The following is a 20,113-nucleotide window of genomic DNA, read 5'->3' as shown; positions in this document are numbered from 1 at the left end:
ATACCTAGGTCAGAATTGTTAAGTTTTTGAAAGATTAATAATTTAAAAATACGTGATAGATGTGTACGTACTTTATTAATTATTTTGTTACTACAGTATTAACCCAATAAAACCTATTAGAAAGTGTCAATTATATTATTTACTGATTTTATTCTTCAAAATAGTTGATTAGGTAACAAACAGTATAAACGATTGTTTTCACTGGCATCTATTGACTCAAATAGTTCGTAATCAATTGATTTATAATGGCTACAAGCCTCGTTCGTTTCTCTAAACTGCTGACAAAAATGATTTTCTTTCCCACATCAGAATTGCCAAACATTGACTTGAGTTTTGATTTGCTTTTTTGTTGAGACAAAACTAACTCGATGCCTTTGTCACATTCTATGACAGAACTAAAAGTGTTCCATTGGTATGACCATTCAGACTAAAAATATAGGTTTATTGAAAATCTGTACACAAAATTTGATAATGATCACTATTACCTGCCATCCACCAAAAAGATCGTTCTTAATAGTATATATTATTCGATGATCTGTTAAAAGAATTGCTTCTTTATTGTCGTAGATCACCTCGTAGTTCTTAAAAGTGTCAGTGGCAGCGAATTTTCCTTTATCAACCTCGCTAAAAAATATGTTATGATGAACAATCAAGAAATATAAGCTCAAATTTGTCTAAGGTTTTACCGCAATAATTTATTTCCTTCAGCTTCTTTTTTGCTGTATGGCTTAAGAACGTTATCAGAGTGCAAAAACCTTGGCGGTCTTAAACGCAAAGTCTCTCCCGATATGTCAGTTGCTCTAATGTAGAATTCATATACGTTAGTAGGTAGACATGTAAAATTTACAAAAGTTGGCAGACAAACAAAAGTGAAAAACAAACCATATCCCCCATCTTGACACTTAAAACTTTTGTTCTGGGACTTTGGATATGGCCTTTTAAAATCTGGATATACGAGCATTTGGAGTTTTCAAAAAACGTGTTTTTTTATTTTCGATCGTAAATACTTGAAAATATATCCCGGGCGAAAAGGATAAATCGCACAACTGCAGTTTATAACAAACTGAGAAAAATCGATTTAAAGTTTTTTACGGTTTTTGAGCTGTTAAATTTTTTTTAAAAACTATTCATTTTCAAGCTCACAATAGTAAATAATTGGTCAATAAAAACAATTTTTGTACAGAAAAATTTCTTATCTAATCTCTAAGGGATAGTTTTGGGAAATTTTTCATTGAGAAAAAGGATAATCGCACAATTGCACTCATAAAAATGAGATTTTTTAAGTCTTTAAATTTTAAGAATTTTCCCAATTTTTTGGTTCAAGTTGACTTTTTATGCAATAACAGAGCATAAACAACACAAAAACATAAACAAAAAATGATTTGGAGAAATTTTGAAATTTGACTTGTTAGCAATTTGTATGCATTTGTGCGATTTATCCTTTTTGTTGCAATTGTGCGATCTGGCATATTGAAATAAAACTCATATTTTTTCAAAATTTTTGAAAATCTCTCAATGTATCTTAAAGTACCTACTCGTCTTTAAGCATATTTTCTCATTCTTAACTCAATTTTGTCAAAAAGTGCAGTTGTGCGATTTATCTATCCTTTTCGCCCGGGATATATGAAAATTCAAACTGTCCAAAGTTTCCGAAAAATAGGGTTATGGAAAATAACTGATAATATGGACAAAAACTGAAAAAAATTCGAAAAATTGTTGAAAAAAATTGACAAAAGTGAGCCAAGAGACATGAAAATGCAGTTGAAATCCCGTAATTCGGTAGGTTTCATTTCAATTTCAGACAGTTCTCTTAATTTTAGATTCGGGGTTTCGTAAATAGATTGGTTCATGTATTCACCATGCCCAGAGGTGTAACAAAAAAAGCAAGGATTTTTATCATTTTTTTTTGCGTTTTTAAACTATAAAATTACTTTTATGCACCAAAATGAGTGATCTTCATGAAATTTTCTCAGCTTTAATCAACTTTGATTAGCGCAAGCGGGCTCTTTAGTTTGAGTCGATTTGAAAGGGCTGTGGTACAAATGAACCCCTTTTGAAACCCACTTTTGAACCCTTCTAGGCATGTTGAATACATAAACCAATCTACGAAACTATGACGTGGACACCATCTAAAATTTACGTAAAAGTATTTACGATTGAAAAAAAAATTTTTTTAGAAGAGCAGTGAAAAACACGTTTTTTGAAAACTTCAAATGCTCGTATCTCCAGATATCAAAAGGCCATATCCAAAGTCCCAGAACAAAAGTTTTAAGTCTCAAGATGGGAGAGATGGGGATATGGTTTGTTTTAAACTTTTCTTTTTTCACTTTTGTCTGCCAATTTGTGTAAATTTAACGTGGATATAACGTGTCATATGTATTTTTGATTAAACTTACCTCTTGACTGCATCAAAACTTCCACTTGCAAAATCGACAAAACCTGCTGTTGGTCTTGCTACTAACCCAACTGCTCCTTTTCCTAGTCCTTTGAAAAACCCTTCTACGCCTTCGTGTTTAGCTCCACTTATTGGTTTCGTAAAGACACCAGTGACACCATCAAAAACACCCTGTACATAATTTAATTAAAGTTAGGGTGCTAAAGCAATATAAAATATACGTACCATAACGAGCCCTTTACCACTTCTAGCAATACCTTCTTGAAGGTTTTCAGGTTTCTTGTTAAGGGCATCTCGACGACTCTTTTGATAGTCTTTGTCAAACGTCAACGCAGCCAATCCTTTGCCAACAGCACCTGTAATTCTGATTTTTTTAAAACAAAATTAATAATCTTCTTGTTGCTCAATTTGTACATAAAAAATTAACTAACTTCGAGACTGCCCCAGCAGCTCCTCCAACCGTGTGCCCAAACAACGACCGTATACCCACAACAAGACCTTCAGCAAATTCCCCTGGCCCTTGAATGGCTCCCTGTTGATTGTGAATCGTTGATTTTTAATGTGTCTTACTACGTTTAAAAAAAATTACCTGGAACGGTTCATAAAATAGATCCTCAAAACCTTTTGTAAATCCAAGAACCAATCCATAGGGATTTCCAATGACATCCAATCCTAGCACAAGCACATACACTTGTTTTAGTGCCTGACCTGTGTAATGCGACACACATTCCGAAATCAATTGTCTTTGTGTCAGAAATTGAAATTCTCTTTGGAAAAAGGCCAAACGGAAAACTACATCGTTAATGTCGGTCAACGTAACACCAACACCTTGCAAAATAGTAGAAAGTATGCCCGGAAGCGCAGAACTTTCAGATCCAGCCATGCTGAAGGAAACATGTATTTTGAGAGGACCCAAATGTAAATTATCGTAAAAGTTCTTTTGTTCTTGTTGTGTTTGTACGGTAACATGAGCTAGTAACGGTTGATTTTGTACATCCAAATCTTTAATAAAAAGTTCTTTCTGTGGATACAAAAAAAAAATTATTAAGGAAAATAAAATACAAAAAAATAAATAAATAAATAAAACACCAACCGCTTCCTCTTCCGTACTTTCTGAAGATACGATTTCAAATAATTCATTGATGAAAATTAAATCGACCTTTATATGGAATTCTTGCATTAAAACATGTAAATATTTGAATTGTGCGACATTCGAGTGGGGAATTATTCTTTGAACTACACTCATTTCTATAAAAGGTTTCAGTTCCATGGAGGTAGCGACACTTCTCGGTGGAGGTACAGGTGCAAGGACAACAGGATATATACAGTCCGAAAGTTGATTGTCAATTTGTATTCGATTAATCTACAATTTGAAAACAAAAAATAAACTCAAACACTACGATCTAATACGATCCAAAATAAAATATACCTTTGCATGTAGTTGCATTTGGAAAGGAGAAGTTTTTAATTCTACCCAAAGTCCAGGGTAGAATGTTCTACGAATGTCTCTTTCTGATGATTTTTTAATCTTCATAGTACGGAAATTGGCCTTAAGATAAATTTTTAATTTAATATGATTGATACATTTTAATTGATTTTTTTTTAAATACTAACCTCCATTTTTCCTTCTACTGGAATGAAGCCATATTCTGCTTTCCCATTGACATCGTCATCTAAAAACTCCTGATATTTTGCTTCCAAAATTTGAGACTCATGTATTTTCATGGACTTGAAACGAGATTTTTTCTTTTCTTCCCAAATTACGCCTAATTTTCAAATTAAGGACTCGAAATTATGTTATTAAGATATTCAAAAAAAAAAAATAGAACTTACCGGAACTAGCGATTCCCACATACATAACGTCTTTTTGTGCGATGCTATTTACTAACGAGAGTCCAATGCCATGAATAGCAACACTGATTTCTTGTGTAACTTGATTGAACCTGTTGGTTGCTTGTGTTCCGCTTGCTATACTATCATTTTTGGAAAACAATAAAACTCTTTGTGTGCCATCTAAAAAGGAAATCCACCAAAGTTGTTCGTCGGCATTTTCATATTTGAACTTGCCGATGCCATCTTTACGCAAATCATTTTCCATGTGCTTTGTACCATTTGCCCACAAAAGAACACGATCGCCAGCTGGGTCATGCCAGGTATACAGAAGCTTCGATTTAGGATTTAATGACCTTATCAAAAAAAAAAAACATTTTTTTTAAGGAAATATTTTTTTAAAAATGTACATAGTACCTTTTGTTAATGTTTCCTTTCTCCCAAAATGTTATTGGTTTATCAGAATGATTTATAAGAAGAGCCGGAGCATCTCCATGATGGTAATTAGTAAAAGTAATGTAAACTGCTCCTTCAGTTACATGTACATCAACATTTATTCCACCATATTTGTTGTTTAGTTTGAGTAACGTACACTGAACGTCAGTATACTTGAAAGGTTGTGTTTGATCGCGTGTGTCTTCTATTTTAGCATGAAGCACTTTTTCGTTTTCAGACTTGGGCCATAATGCAGCACAATCATTTGTTTTGACCTACCATAATTTATTTATAGTGGTTAGCTACAAACACTCAAACGGATCTGAATTTAGTTAAATACCTTAATCCATGGATCTGCTGGCCTTTGGTGCTCTTGTACTTCAATTGTAAAGGGTGCTCTATTAATGATGACGTAATACGGCATAAAGACTATTTGTTTTGTCAGAGAGTTATGTGTCAGGGTGTTGTGTACAGCAATCTACAATTTTTGTTTGTAATAAATATTTCAAAGCGGCAAACATATCTTATATTCATTACCTGATAAGTTACATCGTTTGTTTTACAGGAAATTACACCACTCGAGCCAGCCGTATCTAGGGAAAACTTTTCACACCAATCTCCATTTGCAACTCGAATTGTAGCCTTTTTCTTCCCATAAAATGATTTTTCTTTGAACGAAAATAGAATTGGCTGGTTTAATGTGGCAGGATGATACAAAATATTTGAGGAATCATCACTCGCTCGATAATTCAGCAAAAGGCCAGTTTTATTGATGAACCAAAAAGGACAATATAATGTCAACATCATGCCACTATTCTTATTTTCACATCTTACACCAAGTTGAAGAGACACTATCTCAACCGAGTCATAAGAATTAAAGGTCCAAACCACAAAGTCAACTGGCTCAGATGGCACTTCAGTTGTACACGACCAATCCTTTTCCAGATATTGTGTTAGCTAATACAGAATGAAAAAAAAATTGTATTCTTCTTAATATTAATGTTTAGTAACTTACTTTAACAACAATATAAGTTTGTGCATCTTTAGGCTTTGATGATGTTTTAATTGTTGGTAGATGCAAAATTTCGCCGGGCTTTACTTCCTTAATTCCATAGTCTAAGTAATCTTGTCCTTCACTTTGATTAGCCGACGGAGAATCGAGAGGTATTTCTCGGGCTACGCTACATCCTAAAACACAAACTTGAATCTCTATAGGAAGACAGTTCTTCAAAGTGAGTGTTGGTCGCAAATGAATTATATAAGAGGCGCTTAACATAGTATGTCTTGTAGTAACTTCGTGGAAAACTTCTTGGCGTTCTCGTATTGCCTGAGAAAATATATTACATTATAAATTGTTATATTTGTTTGTTTTTTAATTTGAGTGTTCTCACATTTATAAAAAAGGGTTCGTAAGTATTTAGAGGATCGCATTGAAGACTTTTAGATAAGTTAAAATTACTCGAACCCTCTTTCCAACTGATGCCTTGAGCTGAAGGTTTATAACCCTGAAATCATCAATATTTAAGTTTCTTTAATGGAAAAATTACTTCATGGTAAACTTACTTGCATAGAAAAATACAATTCCCTTTTTTGCAAATAAACTGCTGATAGAGGTACATTGTGTCGTTGGTTGGGAAGAACCTCAGCAATTTCTTGATATTGATCATTCTCAATGCAATAAATCGAAATTGGAGCTGTGAAATGGTTGTGTACTTGTACAATACTTCTTAATGTTACGTGAATAGAATCCAAATTTATCTTTACTTCTGATACGATTGCCCATGGCTCCTGATTGGAGTCGCGGTACAATGGAAAATATCTGTGATCAGCTTTATACACAGGTAAACAAATTTGCTTATCCATATCTCCAATATTTACATATAAAAATCTTTCCTGAGAATTGTTTTGATTTTTAGATTTCGATAAGAAAAATGATTCGAGAACATTTGATTCCACTTCTGGCTGTAGGAATGTTCTTGTATTTGGTCCAATAGTTATTGTTTCCTCGTCTTCGCAATTAACGTCTCTATGCATGGTATACATTACGAATCCACTCTTCTTCAAATCTAAGGATATTATTTCGCCAGTGTCATTTACCACTACATACGGAGCTTCAGGTTCTAATTTTGCGATTCCAGTAGGTTTCATTGCTTCAGAAAATGCTTTGCTTAAATTTTGTAACACCTCCAAACTTGTATTTGTAACGGTCAATTCCAATGTATTAATAGAAGATATTTTCATTTTTGTGGTCGAGCTTGATTCATCCCCATCATCTTTATCTTGATTGTTGTCTACGTTCATCTCGAAATTTAATTCCCAGAGTTGATAATCTGTTTCGCCACTTGGTAATTCTCGTTCAATCGGTTCTAATAGCGGCTCCCATACAGCCATTTTATTGTTATAGTATGAAGTTCCGAGTCTCAAAGTACCATCTACGGAGATATCAGACGACCAATTCTTTATTTTGGCCTCCATATTTGCCTCAACAAAAAGCATTGGAATGGTGTGAACTCCCACTCCGGTTTCTATAATAATTACGAGAGACGGAACTTGAACTATGCACGATTCTGATTTGGAGTTATGAACAAGTGCGAATTCAGCTGCAACTCCTTCTTCTGGCTCATCTATTTTTGTAAACCAAAAGTCCTCATTTTCAAATGTCTCTTCTTTCCAAATGTCTTTCAAATCAGGTAACGGTTCTGTGGTCTCAGATACTAAATTTTCTGCAGTTGTCATTGTATGAACAATGTTACTTAATAATTCGATCGTGGCTTTGGAATGGTTTTATTTATTAATAAATTTATTAAAAAAAAGTTGTACCAAAAATTCATCTTGTTTCGCGTTTCATCTTCATCATATTAATCAAAAATGATGATAAAAAAAATATATAAAAATTTTATAAAGGTTTTGAAATATTTTTTAATTAATGATTGTTTTTTTTCAATTAATACCGTTGTTTTTAAACAGTTCAGAGATTTTAAACAATTTTAATTGAAAAATTTTTCTATCAAAGAATACAAAAATATTTATGAGATACTTATATCCATCATTTTTGGAAAATGTAACGCGAAACATGTTATATATTGTAGTTACTCACAAGGTGAAACGGAAACTTTTATATCAGATGTTAAAATAGAAATATTCATTTGCTCTTCATAAGGCATTGAGCCATTTAAAGTAATCGAACAAGGGTCAATAATATAGTTTTTAGCAGTACTGCGAACATCCGGATTAAATTCACTTAAGTATAGACAGAAGTTTTGTATTTCTCCTTTGATAACTTGTTTATCTCCAACTTGCCTAACTTTAACGGACACCTCATTCTATTTATGATAGCAAAATTAGATATAATTAAAAAAAAGTAACTTTTAAAATAAATTAAACAACTTACATTCAAAATAAGGGCATAACAATTAACATCATCCATCCGTTCAACCAAAATTATATCGGGTTGCTCAATGTGCAACAATAGAGTCATAGTCGAGTTGTTTTCTTGTTTTTGAGTTGCAAGAGCTGCAGATTGAACTTGCTTGTTTTTGTTTGCCACGCTCTTGATATCGTTTGCTTTGTCCATCGTTTCCGTTTGGAAAAAGTTACTGATTTTCATGAGAAAATCGATGGACAATATCAGATTGAAACTGAAGATTTTTACATCCGCAAACATGTCGTTTTCTTTTATATTCAACGTAACATCGATCATTGATCGGACTGGATCGTTTGTCGAATTGTTTGGGTGATCGCGGCGATGCATAAATTTTGTTATTTTGTTTTGACGATTTGACCGAGTGTCATCCAAGTGTACGTCGCACAAAACAATGGATGTAGTCAAACAGCTATCGACTAACTTTTGACCTTTCACCGAAATGTAAAACAATCCAAATGTTGCCAATCCCTCGTTAGGAGCAGTAAAGAGATTAATCTTGATGCTATTTAGTTGGAAGCTGAATTTGAGGAAGGTGTCAACGACAACCTTATCTTGCGAGAGAGCGGAATGTGATCCAGTTGAATCACTGGGAACATCTACAGACTTATCGGTGGGCATTTTATTTTTGATGCTAGTTTGTTGTTCAATTTTAGCTGTAGTCAGATTTTTCAGATATAATTTACATTGATAGAATTTTACATTTGCATTAAATACTTACGTGGAGCAGAAGGAGTTGCAGCTGCAACAGGTTTTTTAGTAGAAGCTGTTTCTGCCATATTTTTAGAAAGTATACTCATTACCATCACATAGTCACTAGATGCAATATTTAGCTAAATTATAAAACCATGATTACAATCAATTTCTTCCATAAACAAGCATAAACATCCTTACTTCAATGGAATCAATTCTACCGGATATGTCAATTTCTGCCTGCTCTTTGTACCAGGAGGCCGATAAATTCCTTTTCAAAATTAAAGTAAAGCTAGTAGGGCAGAGAATTTGTGAGTCTGATTGAATACCATAGTACAGTTCTTTTAATAAAAGAGAAAAAAACATAGTTTGAATTTTGAAATTACAAAAGAAAACAAAAACTACGCACCGTCTCCACCAAATCTCGAATGTCCAACATCATCCGCTGCTCTTACGATGACTTTTGACAATTTCATGTCGCTCAATTCGACTTTCATTATATCAATAACGGCTGGACTTAGTTCATGCTTCATGAGTAACAATTAATAAATTACTATATAAAATAAAATTTAGTATACCTACATTAGTCATAATATCCGTACACTTATTCGTGATGCTTAAAAAACCCAAATCTACAGCAATCGCCTCCACAGTTTTTGAATCAACTGGAACGATTATTAGAGGGGCTTTAATTTTTATATTCAACTTCATTCGGGTAGCTTGGGAGTACGCCTCCACGACATTTGTTTTGGCAGCTTCTAACCCATATGCACTAGCATCTTTAATTTTCTGCTGAGCTGCTTGGAAGTTGTCTAGGAAATCTAGAACAGATGATACAAATAGATTTAGGAAAACTATTTTCGCGCATCCCATCGTTATAGTAATGTTCATGTTGTCTGAATTATACGACGAAGTTTCATCTAAATTAAATAAAACCAATTCGCACGAGAGTGCATTGTCTCCTACAATTGATAAAATTTTCGAATGAACAGCATTTGGGTTCCGATCAGTGACTATAATATCCTGCAATTTGAGTTTTATATCAGTATAGGATGATTTAATGCTGACTCCTGCTTGTAAGTTTTGAAATTCTAATATTGCGAGAGACCTGCTCTCATTTTGTAGCTCGACAGCAACATCCTCCAGTTTCGCAATAACTTTGAACTTGATGCTGTCAACAACTGGAGGGCTGGACTTGATGTTCGCTATTATAAAAAAAGGACACAAAGTTATCAAATCATATATATATATATCATTTTAAAATATAAAAATTTTACATTGGCGTTTCGAATGTGACTCGTCCTCCAAAATAGCTGGTAACTTTCCTTTTGTTACATTCAGTATTGCTGTTGGAATAGGTTCATCGCTTGTCTGAGCAATTCTGTTTTTGTTTTCATTGTTTGTTTTTAACAAATTATCCACTTTAGTTTGAATATCACTCAAGATCTTTATGGAAAAAATCCATTAAAAATATGGTAGATAATTTAAAATAGCAAATATGACTTACCTCTAACAGCTCATTTATTCCTTCTTGATGTAATAAAACCAAAAGAGTTGAAAAATTTATTTCAAGCAGTTGTTCAACACTACCATACTTTGTGGTAAATTCAGGAGATGATCTCTTGCACTAATTGTAAAATGGAAGAAATAAGATTTTATCTATAATGAAAACTGAATATAAATCTCCTTACGTTGATGTAATTCAAAATAAAGAGGTAGTCTGAGTTCTTATCGTATTTTGGGGTATTAATGATGTTAAGAACTGTTTCAACATCATTACTTCGGCGATATTGATCTACAGCAATGGCTCCCAATCTGAAAACATGTAAATTAATGTTTATAAACAAAAATGAAAGAAAAAAGATCATCAACTCACTTTAAGTCTATTTTAAGATCATATGTGCGTTGAACTAAATTAATTTCCAATTGCTTGACTTTGCAATGTAATAACTTATTTTTTTCAAAAGGTGCAGGGTAATCGAATGAAAGTGCTGCTTGAGAGATGACATCATTCACGGGTGTTGTAGGGAACTCTCCAGTGGGTGTCACAAAAATATCAGATGAACTTTTACTTGAAGATTCATTGTTGCATATTGTCAAATTAAACTCTAAAAAAGTAATCAACGTAAAATAGTGATTTGAGATTAAATTAGATCAAAAGCGCTTTACCGTTTAACACAAATGAAATTTCTATATCGGTGAATTGTGTAACCTCAGTTTCATCTACCTCGTAAACTGTGTCAGGTATTGCGGTACTAACGTTCTTTTGTCTATCATCCAAGTACTTTAATAGCGAAATGCTCGATCCAAATCTATTGGAATCTTTACTTAGTTGTGTAGGGACAACATTGTCTGACTCGGGCAAGGGAATACTTGTGAGAATGGATATTAATTCCATAACACGGTCTTGAGTGACACAAACATTGATGCTTGATAGTTCACCGGCAACTTTAGATTTTGGTAAACGGGGATCGTCGTCGATTACACAAAGACTCGCCATGACTTTCAAAGAGGTTGGTTGCAAAAGATGCATTTTCGTCTCGACACAATTTGTAATGGATATGAGCCAATTTTCTTCTGGCTTTGCCACGATTGCTTGTACATCTTGTATTTCAAAAGTGAATCGGTCATAGCTTCTAGAAATTATTTCTGCTAAAATATCTTCCTGCTTCGCTCCAGCTTGATGCATTGAACGAATATCTGTATCATTTGTTTGACGAGGCTCTGTTCGAACAATCAGTTTGCCCAGACTGAGGACCAATACTGATTCTTGTCGTTTATATGCTCCTCCGAATGGAACAATCAAATAACTGGGCATGAAAGCGATATCCAATTCTAGCCTTGTATGCTTAGATATAGCATATTGTAATCCAGTAGCTGATCGCTCTTTTATGTTTATTAATTTTTCAGCTGCCGCATCTTGGAGCATGTTTATCGTTGTTGTTTTAGGAGTCTGGAATATTTTAATCAATTGTACAATTGTTTTAGCATCATAGACGATTTGAATTGGTTTAGACGATATCTTGATTCGTTGGTCACATTTCTTATCAATTGGATTTGTTTCAAACATGATATCCAATAGTACTCCAGGCGAGTCGATCATATTTGACGTTACCATTAATGGTTTTTCTCCCTCTTGCTTCACACCTTCGATACGGAATTCGTCCATTTGTACGCCACATCTGAAAAACATAAGCGATTATTTAAATTATTGTTTATCGACAAAAATTGATCCGAAGTATTTTTACCGCAATGCATTTGCTGCTGATCTTTGTTGTACATTACAAATGACTCCTTTAAGTTGTAAAAATAGAATTTCTTCGAATAAGTCGCCCAAACTAGTGTCAAAGATTTCATCACGAACAACGACTTCTAAAGCATCCAGTTCAAATGTGATATCAGTCCCTATGAAGTGCTCAGGATCTTCAGTTGGAGTGAAGTTCTCCTGATAGCCAATGGCATCATAGAGTTTTGCTTTTTCTTCGGATGTCATTGCAGCCTCAAACTTTTTCTCTAATAAGAGAAATAAAATAAGTTTTTTGTAGTTTTTTTTTTAAACATCTATTGATAACTTACTTATGTCATCTGTTGAATCGCTTTCTTTTGTTTCCGCATCTTTACCACCCCACCAACTAAACCAACCTTTTTTAGGTTGTTCCTTCTCTAGTTTTCCTAACTTTTCTACTTCCAGTTCAATTTTTTGACGAATGATTATGATGTTGTATAAATCGAGTGTTTGTTCAAACTCCTCACATTGTTTGACAATATCGGTACTGGGTTTTTTGGATGTTAATTTTGTTCGGTACGCCTCGGCATAAGCTTTGCAGGAATTCCTATGTTCTAATATGTGATTCCAGTCCCAATTTTTTCTCCGTCTTCGAACTTCCACTTCAAGAATACATTCGTAAGCAAATTTCCACCAAGCTCGATAATGTCCTCGATATGCTTTTGTAGAAAGTTTAAAATTAAATTCGAATGTTTAAATTCATTAATTGACAAGAAATTTCTTACGTATTCCAACAGGTCTATATTTTCTGTATGGTGTTCCTCTAACCATCCTACCCATTACTTCAATCAATTGTGTCATGTATTTGTACTGTTCACGACTTATTCCTAAGCGAAGTTTCTCCATCTTTATTCCCAGTTTAATTTTTGGAATCGTATAAGGATTCTCGTCTTCTTCTGGCTTCGGATTCAGTTGTAGTTTGGTAAGTAAAGAAATTGGTCCAAAAACTATTAGGAATATTGAGTGATATATGCAAAATTTATAAAAATAAAAGAAAACGGCTTACTGTAATTATAGTCACTAGGCCAATCCGTTTTGGAAGCAATCGATTCCTTGAATAATGCAGGATACTTTGAAATATCTTCTGATTGGAATAATTTTGCATCATGGTTTAAATATACAGCAAGACCTTCAAGTTGTGCCACCTTTTAAGTTCATAGAAATATTTATATGAATTATTTGAAGACAAAATTCGTCTATTTATCCTTTTACATCCTTTTAAAAACAGAAGACTCGACGGATGACTGAATAGAAAAACAACTTACCTTGAATATCTTTGTTACCGATGCTTGTACTATTTCTTCTATCCAGTTTTCATTTGTAGTGTGGACACTCAACTTACTAAGAGTGACACCAAATGCAAAAGGTGTGTTTATGGTATAACGGTCTTCATAACGAATATGAACATCATTGATTTTGATTTGAATGTTATTGATAATTTGTGTGACTAATTTTTCTGCAAACCCCTTTTCCATTTTTGGTTTATCTTTTTCCTCCTGATCCAATTTTGCCTTTTCAATTTTGAGGATTTCATTTTTCCTCGCTTCAATCTGTTGGTTTTTCTCCTTTTCAGCATCGTACACGATGGAGTTGTTGGGAACCGCGAGAAGATATAAGCGCTCAACAATCGCAACAACAGGAGCTTTGTAAATTTCCGTATATGGAATCTTCAAAATTAATTTTCCCAAACGAGCATATGTTACAGTGATCGGTAAGTCCAATTCATTTAAAACAGTGTGTTTGATTATAAGATCGTTCAATACAATATCGCCTAAAATATATTAGCATTTGAATTAACATAATCAACGAAGTCTGTCAAATGGAAACTTGATATATTTGTTATCATTTTTTGTTTATTTTGAGTGATGACATCATTCATGAAAATATACAAAAAATGACATAATTACCTCCGAAAAGACCGATTTTTAACTGCTTTCTATCCAGATTCTCCACATACTCTCCCAAAAATCGATTTATCAAATCGGCGACAATCGATTCAAAAACCATGGTGAAGTAATTAGAGTTAAAGCAACTCTTTTAAGTAGTAAATTTGAATTTTGTATTTAATATAAATGCGTTTTACCACTATACCAAAAAAAAACAATTTTTTTTGACGTTTATGGATGGGTGCGTTCATACAACATTTTTGTTTCTATGAAGAGGCACCCAATCATCAGTGAGTTCAACAATAAATAAGTAGTAAAAAATTCAAAGAGACGATTGAACTCAAACGAATATTAACTATTGTTTGACTTTCTGAATGAATGATCCCTTGAATCAACAGCTGATTTCTGTTTATCATTTTTCACTTTTTGCTTTGACCTTTTGCAGTATAATTTGAGGTAAACTTGATTCTAATTGTAGTTTAATGAGAATGTGTTGACTCATAAACAAAGATTGTTTTAATTGGCCATAAATGTAAATATTCCGATGGAATCTAATTTGGATGCAAGAGAACATATTAGATGTAATTTAAGTTGTGCCGTTTGTTTTGTGCAACTTCAAATAAATGAAAAGAAACAATTTTGTATTTATTATTTATTTACAAATTTATTAGATCTTAAAGTGCAGAGCATGTCACATACAGGAGATGATTTGCACTCGCCCAACTATTTGTCGTGGAGAAAACTACAACTAAGTCGTGCCAAGTTAAAAGCTTCCAGTAAGACTTCTGCTCTTCTTTCTGGCTTTGCAATGGTAAGTATTATATTTTGTTTGATATAGATGATGATTTGTATTTATTTACTTTGTATTTATTTGAATTTTAAGGTGGCCATGGTCGAAGTGCAGTTGGATAAAGGAACTTCAGTGCCAGATTATATGTTGGTGGCATTTGCCATTTGTACAACTTTGCTCGTGGCCGTTCATATGCTTGCCTTGATGATTAGTACTTGCATACTACCAAATGTAGAAACTGTTTGTAACTTACATAGTATTGCTTTAGTCAACGAATCTCCACACGAAATGCTACATTGGTAATATTTTCTCTTAAAATATTTTAAATTCAAATTAACATTTTTTCTTTTAATAGGTACATTGAAATTGCATGGTCATTTTCGACCCTCTTTGGGCTCCTTCTCTTCCTTATTGAAATCGCAATCTTATGTTGGGTCAAGTTTTATGATCTAAACAAAGCAGCATCTTGGTCCGCATGCATAATACTGATCCCCGTTCTGATTGTTTTTATTGCCTTCGCCATCCACTTTTATAGATCACTTGTCACACACAAGTACGAAGTTACGATTTCTGGCATTCGTGAATTGGAAATTTTAAAAGAATCCTTGGAGCAGAACAACAGAGAACAACCACAAAATGCAACAGCAAATACGGGCTCGTTTTACTCCAGTGATATGGCTTGAATTTGATTGTTTTTCAAAATAGGTATATAGTATTTACTTACACATGTATGTCAAATTTTCTTTCTCGATTTTATATTTAACTCTAACAACTCTAACATTGGAATAAAATGTTAAAGAAAAATTCAAAATTTATACTTTGTAAATAAGTAATGTTTTTATTTATTTAGTTCTTTTTTAATAATGATCTCGTTTCATAATATGTATTATATTATTATTTTGTTAAAATAATGCAATGATTTGGCCAAAAAGAGAAAAATAACAATCTAAACTATACTATATTTATTCTTCAAAACAGCACAACGAACAACAAAATATTCTAAAAGGAGCAATGTGACAAATTATATTATGATAAATGACATCGCGAAACAATCTTGATAAAGTTTAAATGGTTACATAAATTAGTGATGAGGGGTTTGTCTACTTTAATCCTTGCAATATGTTTTATCATTATGATATTCATATTTTCGCAGTGTTCTTTATATTGGTTTAGTGAAATTAGCTGGAAACATGCCCTTTTCCTTCGTTGATTCTTTGATGCCCATAAGCCATCCTTCTTCCTGCTAGTTTAGTGTTAAAAAAAAAAAGCAAATACATTTTAAATAATAAAATCCTTTGATCATTATGAAAATGGTTAAAGCAATTTTCACCTGTTCTTCTGGATCGTCATATTCAATTACAAAAATTTCATCTCCAACGTCAAAGCTTAACTCGTCAGTGTCTTCTTTGTTGTATTTGTATGTGGCCTTGACTTTATACAGAACTCCCTCCGGAAGGTCTTGCGACTTAAGGTCTGAAACAAAAGGAAAAAAAATATTTTTTTAAAGAAAGTGTAAAAAATTCCTTATTTTTATATATTTATGTCCGTTTAAATATTCACCTACCTGTTTTTTCTTCGACAGTTTTTGTCTCAACATTTTTGTTTATATCCGACTCACTTTCAACATTTTTGTTAATAACGTTAGAAGCTAAACCAGTATTTTGATATGTCGGTGATGATGGTTCTGTTTCATTTGAATGATTAGCTGAAAATGTTAGAAGTAGGCAAATCACAATAATAAAATAATATTTGAAGCTATCACACACATGATTTTAGTGTAATTTTTACTATTCTAATTTTTTACCGCATTTTTTTGTTTTAATTTCAAACAGTTTTAAATCTTAAGATTTTCAAAATTTTTTCTCAAAAAGTAGAATAATCAGAAAAGAATATCTTGCTTACAATTTTCTTTCGATGGCGAAGAGAAACCATTTTTCAAAGACACGTCGTGTATATTGGCAGATTTTGTTGGAGATGAACTTGGACTGGACGGAACTATTAAAAAAGACTTGTACATTAGACCTACACTTTGAAAAACCTAATATACTAAAACATACCGGTTTTTTTAAATGTATAGGATCCTTTCTGTGAATCAGTTGCCAATTTGTCAACGATAGCTTCAAGTTCGGCAAATATCTTAGAAGTTTCACTATGGAAGACTTGTTCAGATGCAAACAGTGTTTGCAAATTAGAAACCAAAAACAATATCCTTGAATCATATAACGCGGGAAGCTCATCGTGCAATTCTGTGTTCAGTAATTCATAGGTTCTCCTTGCTTCATCCAGCTGCTCTTTTGCTTTGGTGATCTTGATAAAAAAAAAAAGTATAAATGAATGAATCAGAAACGAATTGATTTCCAAATTCATTTACTCACTTTCAAATCATCCTTTCGCTTGGCAGAGTTGCTCTGAAGACTTTGAAATGAATGCCGTTGAGAATCAAAATCAACCAACTTGCGACCTCGTTTCTCAATCTTTTTCTGTAAATAAAAAGGTTATTTTTAATCAATATGCTATCACTTTATTATAAAACCTTCATTTCCGGAAATTGAGCTGTATAAGTATTAAGAGGTATTAATACTTGATCGCCAAGCTTGTGCGAAAAATCCTGCCACAGAACTTCTATTGATGACATTTGCACAGCAAGTGCATCAGCTCCAACCCATTGAGACTCGTAAATTTCGGTGATGACATCCATAACATTTTTGGAAGCTGCCTGAGTTGCTGATAATAAAAAAATAATCTATTATTTTTCTATTGATAATTCTTTAAGTTTTCTTACAACAATATGTTGGTACATACTAAAGAAACAATAAAAAAACAAAAAAAATTATAAACGACCTTCCGGACTTTGATTGATAAAATTAACATGAATTTAACAAATGGTCAAACTAGTCTACCTTCTTTGGTTGCTTTTAGGGATCCACATGATAAATACTTCGTTTCCAGACGAAATTCCGTTAAGAAAGAAATATATAGGAAGAACTTTAGATTACTTATGAACTTAACAGTGAAGTGAACTTTCTATTAAATTTTACGAGATAGAGATTTCAAATAAAGGAAATTAGAAAAATCAGTATTCGTTTGTTTCTTGTTGTACATACTTCAAAATATGTCGTTTGAACGTATCACACTTTCAAGATAAATTTCTATCATTTTTGCATGAAAGTGTTAATTTATCAAACTTACCTCGAATACATCTAATATAATTATTAAACTCTTTTTGTAACTTATTGGCACTTGTTTGTTGTTTGTTGAAATTATTAAGATGCTCGTCAAAGATTTCGTCAGCAGTACGATCTACTTTTCCAAGGTTTTGAAGTATCTGGAAAATTTTTTTATAAATAAAGGTTAAACAGTCTCAGATTTTATCAATTGGATGTTAATTATTTGTTAGGTTATTCGAAAAACGTTTTTTATGATTTTTTTTATTTTTATGTTTTTAAGGTATATTTTCTTCAGAAAAAACAAAAAAAATCAATAATTTTTAAATATTCTGCATATCGTATTTACACGATATATGGGATTAAGAAAATGTTCGTTAAGGCTTCATCTAACGATTTAGGTTGTTTTTTCAGGGTAAAATGTTATGAATACGGTCTAAAACATTTTTATAATCAATTATATCTAATAATAAAAAAAAATCAATAGATATTATAATTTTTTTTATTACAATATTCGTTTTTTCCATTTATTATTTTTGATAAAAAGATGACAGAGAAATCGCGAGATATCATGTCGCTTTTGAGCTTGCTTTGAAGCACTGTTATTATATATTACCTTTAGAAAGATTAATCCTGTTACGATAACCTTTTATCTATATTTCCATTAAAATATCGATCAAAAGTTGATGAAATATGGATTTACAATAGAATTTACAGTCATATGGTTTTCGATTTCAATTGAAAAATCGATGATGTGACAAATATCTCAAAATATGTCTCAACTGATGAAAACCTACGGCTTTTTAGGCAAGTTTATACAATAAAGAGATCTGTTTATCCTTAATAGGAAAGATTGGTTTTGTGTAATATGCCACCTACACATTCCACTCATAAAACTTTTGGATTTATTTTATTCATGTGTAAACGTAAGCGGAGTTTAAAAACTGTAAGAAATATTTGAGATTTTTGATTTTTTGTCACAAAAAGTTAACAAAATAATAAAATGATCTCAAACAAAATCTTGAATATACAAAATATTTGAATCATGAATCATTTATCTGGAAAATATTAGCTCTTTCGGATGATCTGTCTTTCTTTAAAATTGTTTTAAATGGAAGATATTTATCTTATCTTACTAGTAAAGCAATTTGATTTACATAATACCAAATATCATGTGCAAAGACTCGCGAAAAAAAATTAAAAAATTTCTTGCATAGGCAACATGTATTTAAGTACACATGAGCGACAATATGATGAGCAACAGGTAATTTAGTACATTATTATCAAGTCAAGGTAGCCACGTGAGATTTTCATTGTTTTTCTTTCTTGTGCAAACTGTATTTTATCATGTCATTCAGAAAATAAGAGAAGCGTGTGGTGGGTTCTTAAAGTTTTTCCGCTAAAATACTGAGACTTTGCAAATGAATTCTCGTCTCTCGCACAATGTTCCACCGAATGTGCTAAATAAGAGTATGTATGAAGTAAATATTTTCTCTTTGATTTTAATTTTTCGTCATTTTTTTTTTGTCAATTTTCACATGAGTGTATCTGTGTGAAAAAAGAGATTCAAGACAAATCAGATTCAAATGTGATCATCAATTCACATATATATTTAGTAGAAGTAGTAAAACCTGACACTGAAGCTTGCATAGAGATTTTCGATATATGTATGCCGTCTTGTTGTGTTTCGTTTGTATGTTGGCACACAGTGTTTATTTTTAAACATAACTTCTAACAAGTGAGCAGTTTCTAATCTATTTTCATTCCTTAATTGAATGATAATTTGAAATTGACTAAAACGAGGTTTAAAAGGATTTTTTAACACAACATACCTTTTCTTTGGCACGTCCTGCATGCTTTTGCACCGACTTAGCAATTAAAGCACTTTTACTCTCAGCCATTTTATATTTTAAAAAATGATGGAAAAGTAAAAACTTCCTATAAGTAAAAAATACACACAAAAACTGATGGGAAATCGTAGTCGCTTTACAAACTATCGTAAAGTGCTGAGCTTCAGATGCACCATATATACAGATGCGTGCTTTATACCATCTGTTAAATGTCGATAACGTTTAGCTTAATTTATTGAAACAAAAAATATATTTTAACGTGAAGGTAACATAGAAATTATAGAAAAATAAATTGAAAAAATATCTTATACAAATATTTTAAATTGTTGATTTAAATTTTCATTTTCTTGTTTTTAAAAAACA

At 32.3% G+C, this 20,113-nt stretch overlaps 3 protein-coding genes across 6 annotated transcripts; 1 reads left to right on the top strand and 2 right to left on the bottom strand.

Annotated features, from left to right (window-relative positions):
* Positions 1-121: 121 nt before the first annotated feature.
* On the bottom strand, positions 122-14,144 carry LOC134832879 (intermembrane lipid transfer protein Vps13). The gene is made up of 34 exons (XM_063847082.1): positions 13,968-14,144; positions 13,326-13,831; positions 13,067-13,205; positions 12,786-13,007; positions 12,351-12,719; positions 12,023-12,287; positions 10,944-11,956; positions 10,651-10,882; positions 10,466-10,589; positions 10,282-10,401; positions 10,052-10,220; positions 9,357-9,979; positions 9,184-9,301; positions 8,976-9,115; positions 8,803-8,914; positions 8,052-8,737; positions 7,758-7,983; positions 6,224-7,431; positions 6,052-6,165; positions 5,676-5,987; positions 5,198-5,617; positions 5,001-5,138; positions 4,643-4,935; positions 4,229-4,581; positions 4,010-4,161; positions 3,825-3,944; positions 3,489-3,758; positions 2,985-3,416; positions 2,827-2,927; positions 2,621-2,759; positions 2,397-2,566; positions 687-800; positions 486-624; positions 122-427 (listed from the first exon to the last, which is right to left on the bottom strand). The coding sequence occupies exons 1-34, from the start codon at positions 14,065-14,067 to the stop codon at positions 209-211; spliced, it is 9,858 nt and encodes a 3,285-aa protein (XP_063703152.1). The 5' UTR covers positions 14,068-14,144; the 3' UTR covers positions 122-208.
* A 119-nt stretch (positions 14,145-14,263) lies between these two features.
* LOC134832884 (calcium release-activated calcium channel protein 1) lies at positions 14,264-15,574 on the top strand. 2 transcript variants are annotated; one of them, XM_063847090.1, is made up of 4 exons: positions 14,264-14,402; positions 14,618-14,757; positions 14,830-15,035; positions 15,092-15,574. In XM_063847090.1, the coding sequence occupies exons 2-4, from the start codon at positions 14,635-14,637 to the stop codon at positions 15,417-15,419; spliced, it is 657 nt and encodes a 218-aa protein (XP_063703160.1). In that variant the 5' UTR covers positions 14,264-14,402; positions 14,618-14,634; the 3' UTR covers positions 15,420-15,574. The 2 variants fall into 2 exon arrangements, with proteins under 2 accessions (XP_063703160.1, XP_063703159.1); XM_063847089.1 differs by having other exon boundaries at positions 14,388-14,527.
* Positions 15,575-15,691: 117 nt separating this feature from the next.
* Positions 15,692-19,851, bottom strand: LOC134832882 (myc box-dependent-interacting protein 1). Of its 3 annotated transcripts, none has more exons than XM_063847084.1 (9): positions 19,733-19,851; positions 17,926-18,061; positions 17,270-17,460; positions 17,112-17,216; positions 16,794-17,043; positions 16,639-16,731; positions 16,301-16,441; positions 16,067-16,209; positions 15,700-15,979 (listed from the first exon to the last, which is right to left on the bottom strand). In XM_063847084.1, the coding sequence occupies exons 1-9, from the start codon at positions 19,799-19,801 to the stop codon at positions 15,896-15,898; spliced, it is 1,212 nt and encodes a 403-aa protein (XP_063703154.1). In that variant the 5' UTR covers positions 19,802-19,851; the 3' UTR covers positions 15,700-15,895. The 3 variants fall into 3 exon arrangements, with proteins under 3 accessions (XP_063703156.1, XP_063703154.1, XP_063703155.1); XM_063847085.1 differs by having other exon boundaries at positions 15,700-15,976; XM_063847086.1 differs by lacking the exon at positions 16,301-16,441 and having other exon boundaries at positions 15,692-15,979.
* Positions 19,852-20,113: the final 262 nt, after the last annotated feature.

The sequence above is a fragment of the Culicoides brevitarsis genome, chromosome 2 (genome assembly GCF_036172545.1).
Source record: "Culicoides brevitarsis isolate CSIRO-B50_1 chromosome 2, AGI_CSIRO_Cbre_v1, whole genome shotgun sequence".
In the NCBI taxonomy this organism is placed as follows: Eukaryota; Metazoa; Arthropoda; class Insecta; order Diptera; family Ceratopogonidae; genus Culicoides; species Culicoides brevitarsis.
This window is presented reverse-complemented; position numbering and strand designations above follow the sequence as displayed.

Coding starts and splice junctions, on each gene's coding strand:
- LOC134832884 (XM_063847089.1), top strand. CDS start 14,491: ATGGAATCTAATTTGGATGCAAGAGAACATATTAGAT. Junction 14,528..14,617: donor TGCAAGAGAACATATTAGAT/GTAATTTAAGTT, acceptor CAAATTTATTAG/ATCTTAAAGTGCAGAGCATG. Junction 14,758..14,829: donor TTCTTTCTGGCTTTGCAATG/GTAAGTATTATA, acceptor TTGAATTTTAAG/GTGGCCATGGTCGAAGTGCA.
- LOC134832879 (XM_063847082.1), bottom strand. CDS start 14,067: ATGGTTTTTGAATCGATTGTCGCCGATTTGATAAATCGATTTTTGGGA. Junction 13,206..13,325: donor CGGTAACAAAGATATTCAAG/GTAAGTTGTTTT, acceptor TGAACTTAAAAG/GTGGCACAACTTGAAGGTCT. Junction 2,567..2,620: donor GTGGTAAAGGGCTCGTTATG/GTACGTATATTT, acceptor AATTATGTACAG/GGTGTTTTTGATGGTGTCAC.
- LOC134832882 (XM_063847084.1), bottom strand. CDS start 19,801: ATGGCTGAGAGTAAAAGTGCTTTAATTGCTAAGTCGGTGCAAAAGCAT. Junction 16,732..16,793: donor CTATACATTTAAAAAAACCG/GTATGTTTTAGT, acceptor CTTTTTTAATAG/TTCCGTCCAGTCCAAGTTCA. Junction 16,210..16,300: donor AACTGTCGAAGAAAAAACAG/GTAGGTGAATAT, acceptor CTTTTGTTTCAG/ACCTTAAGTCGCAAGACCTT.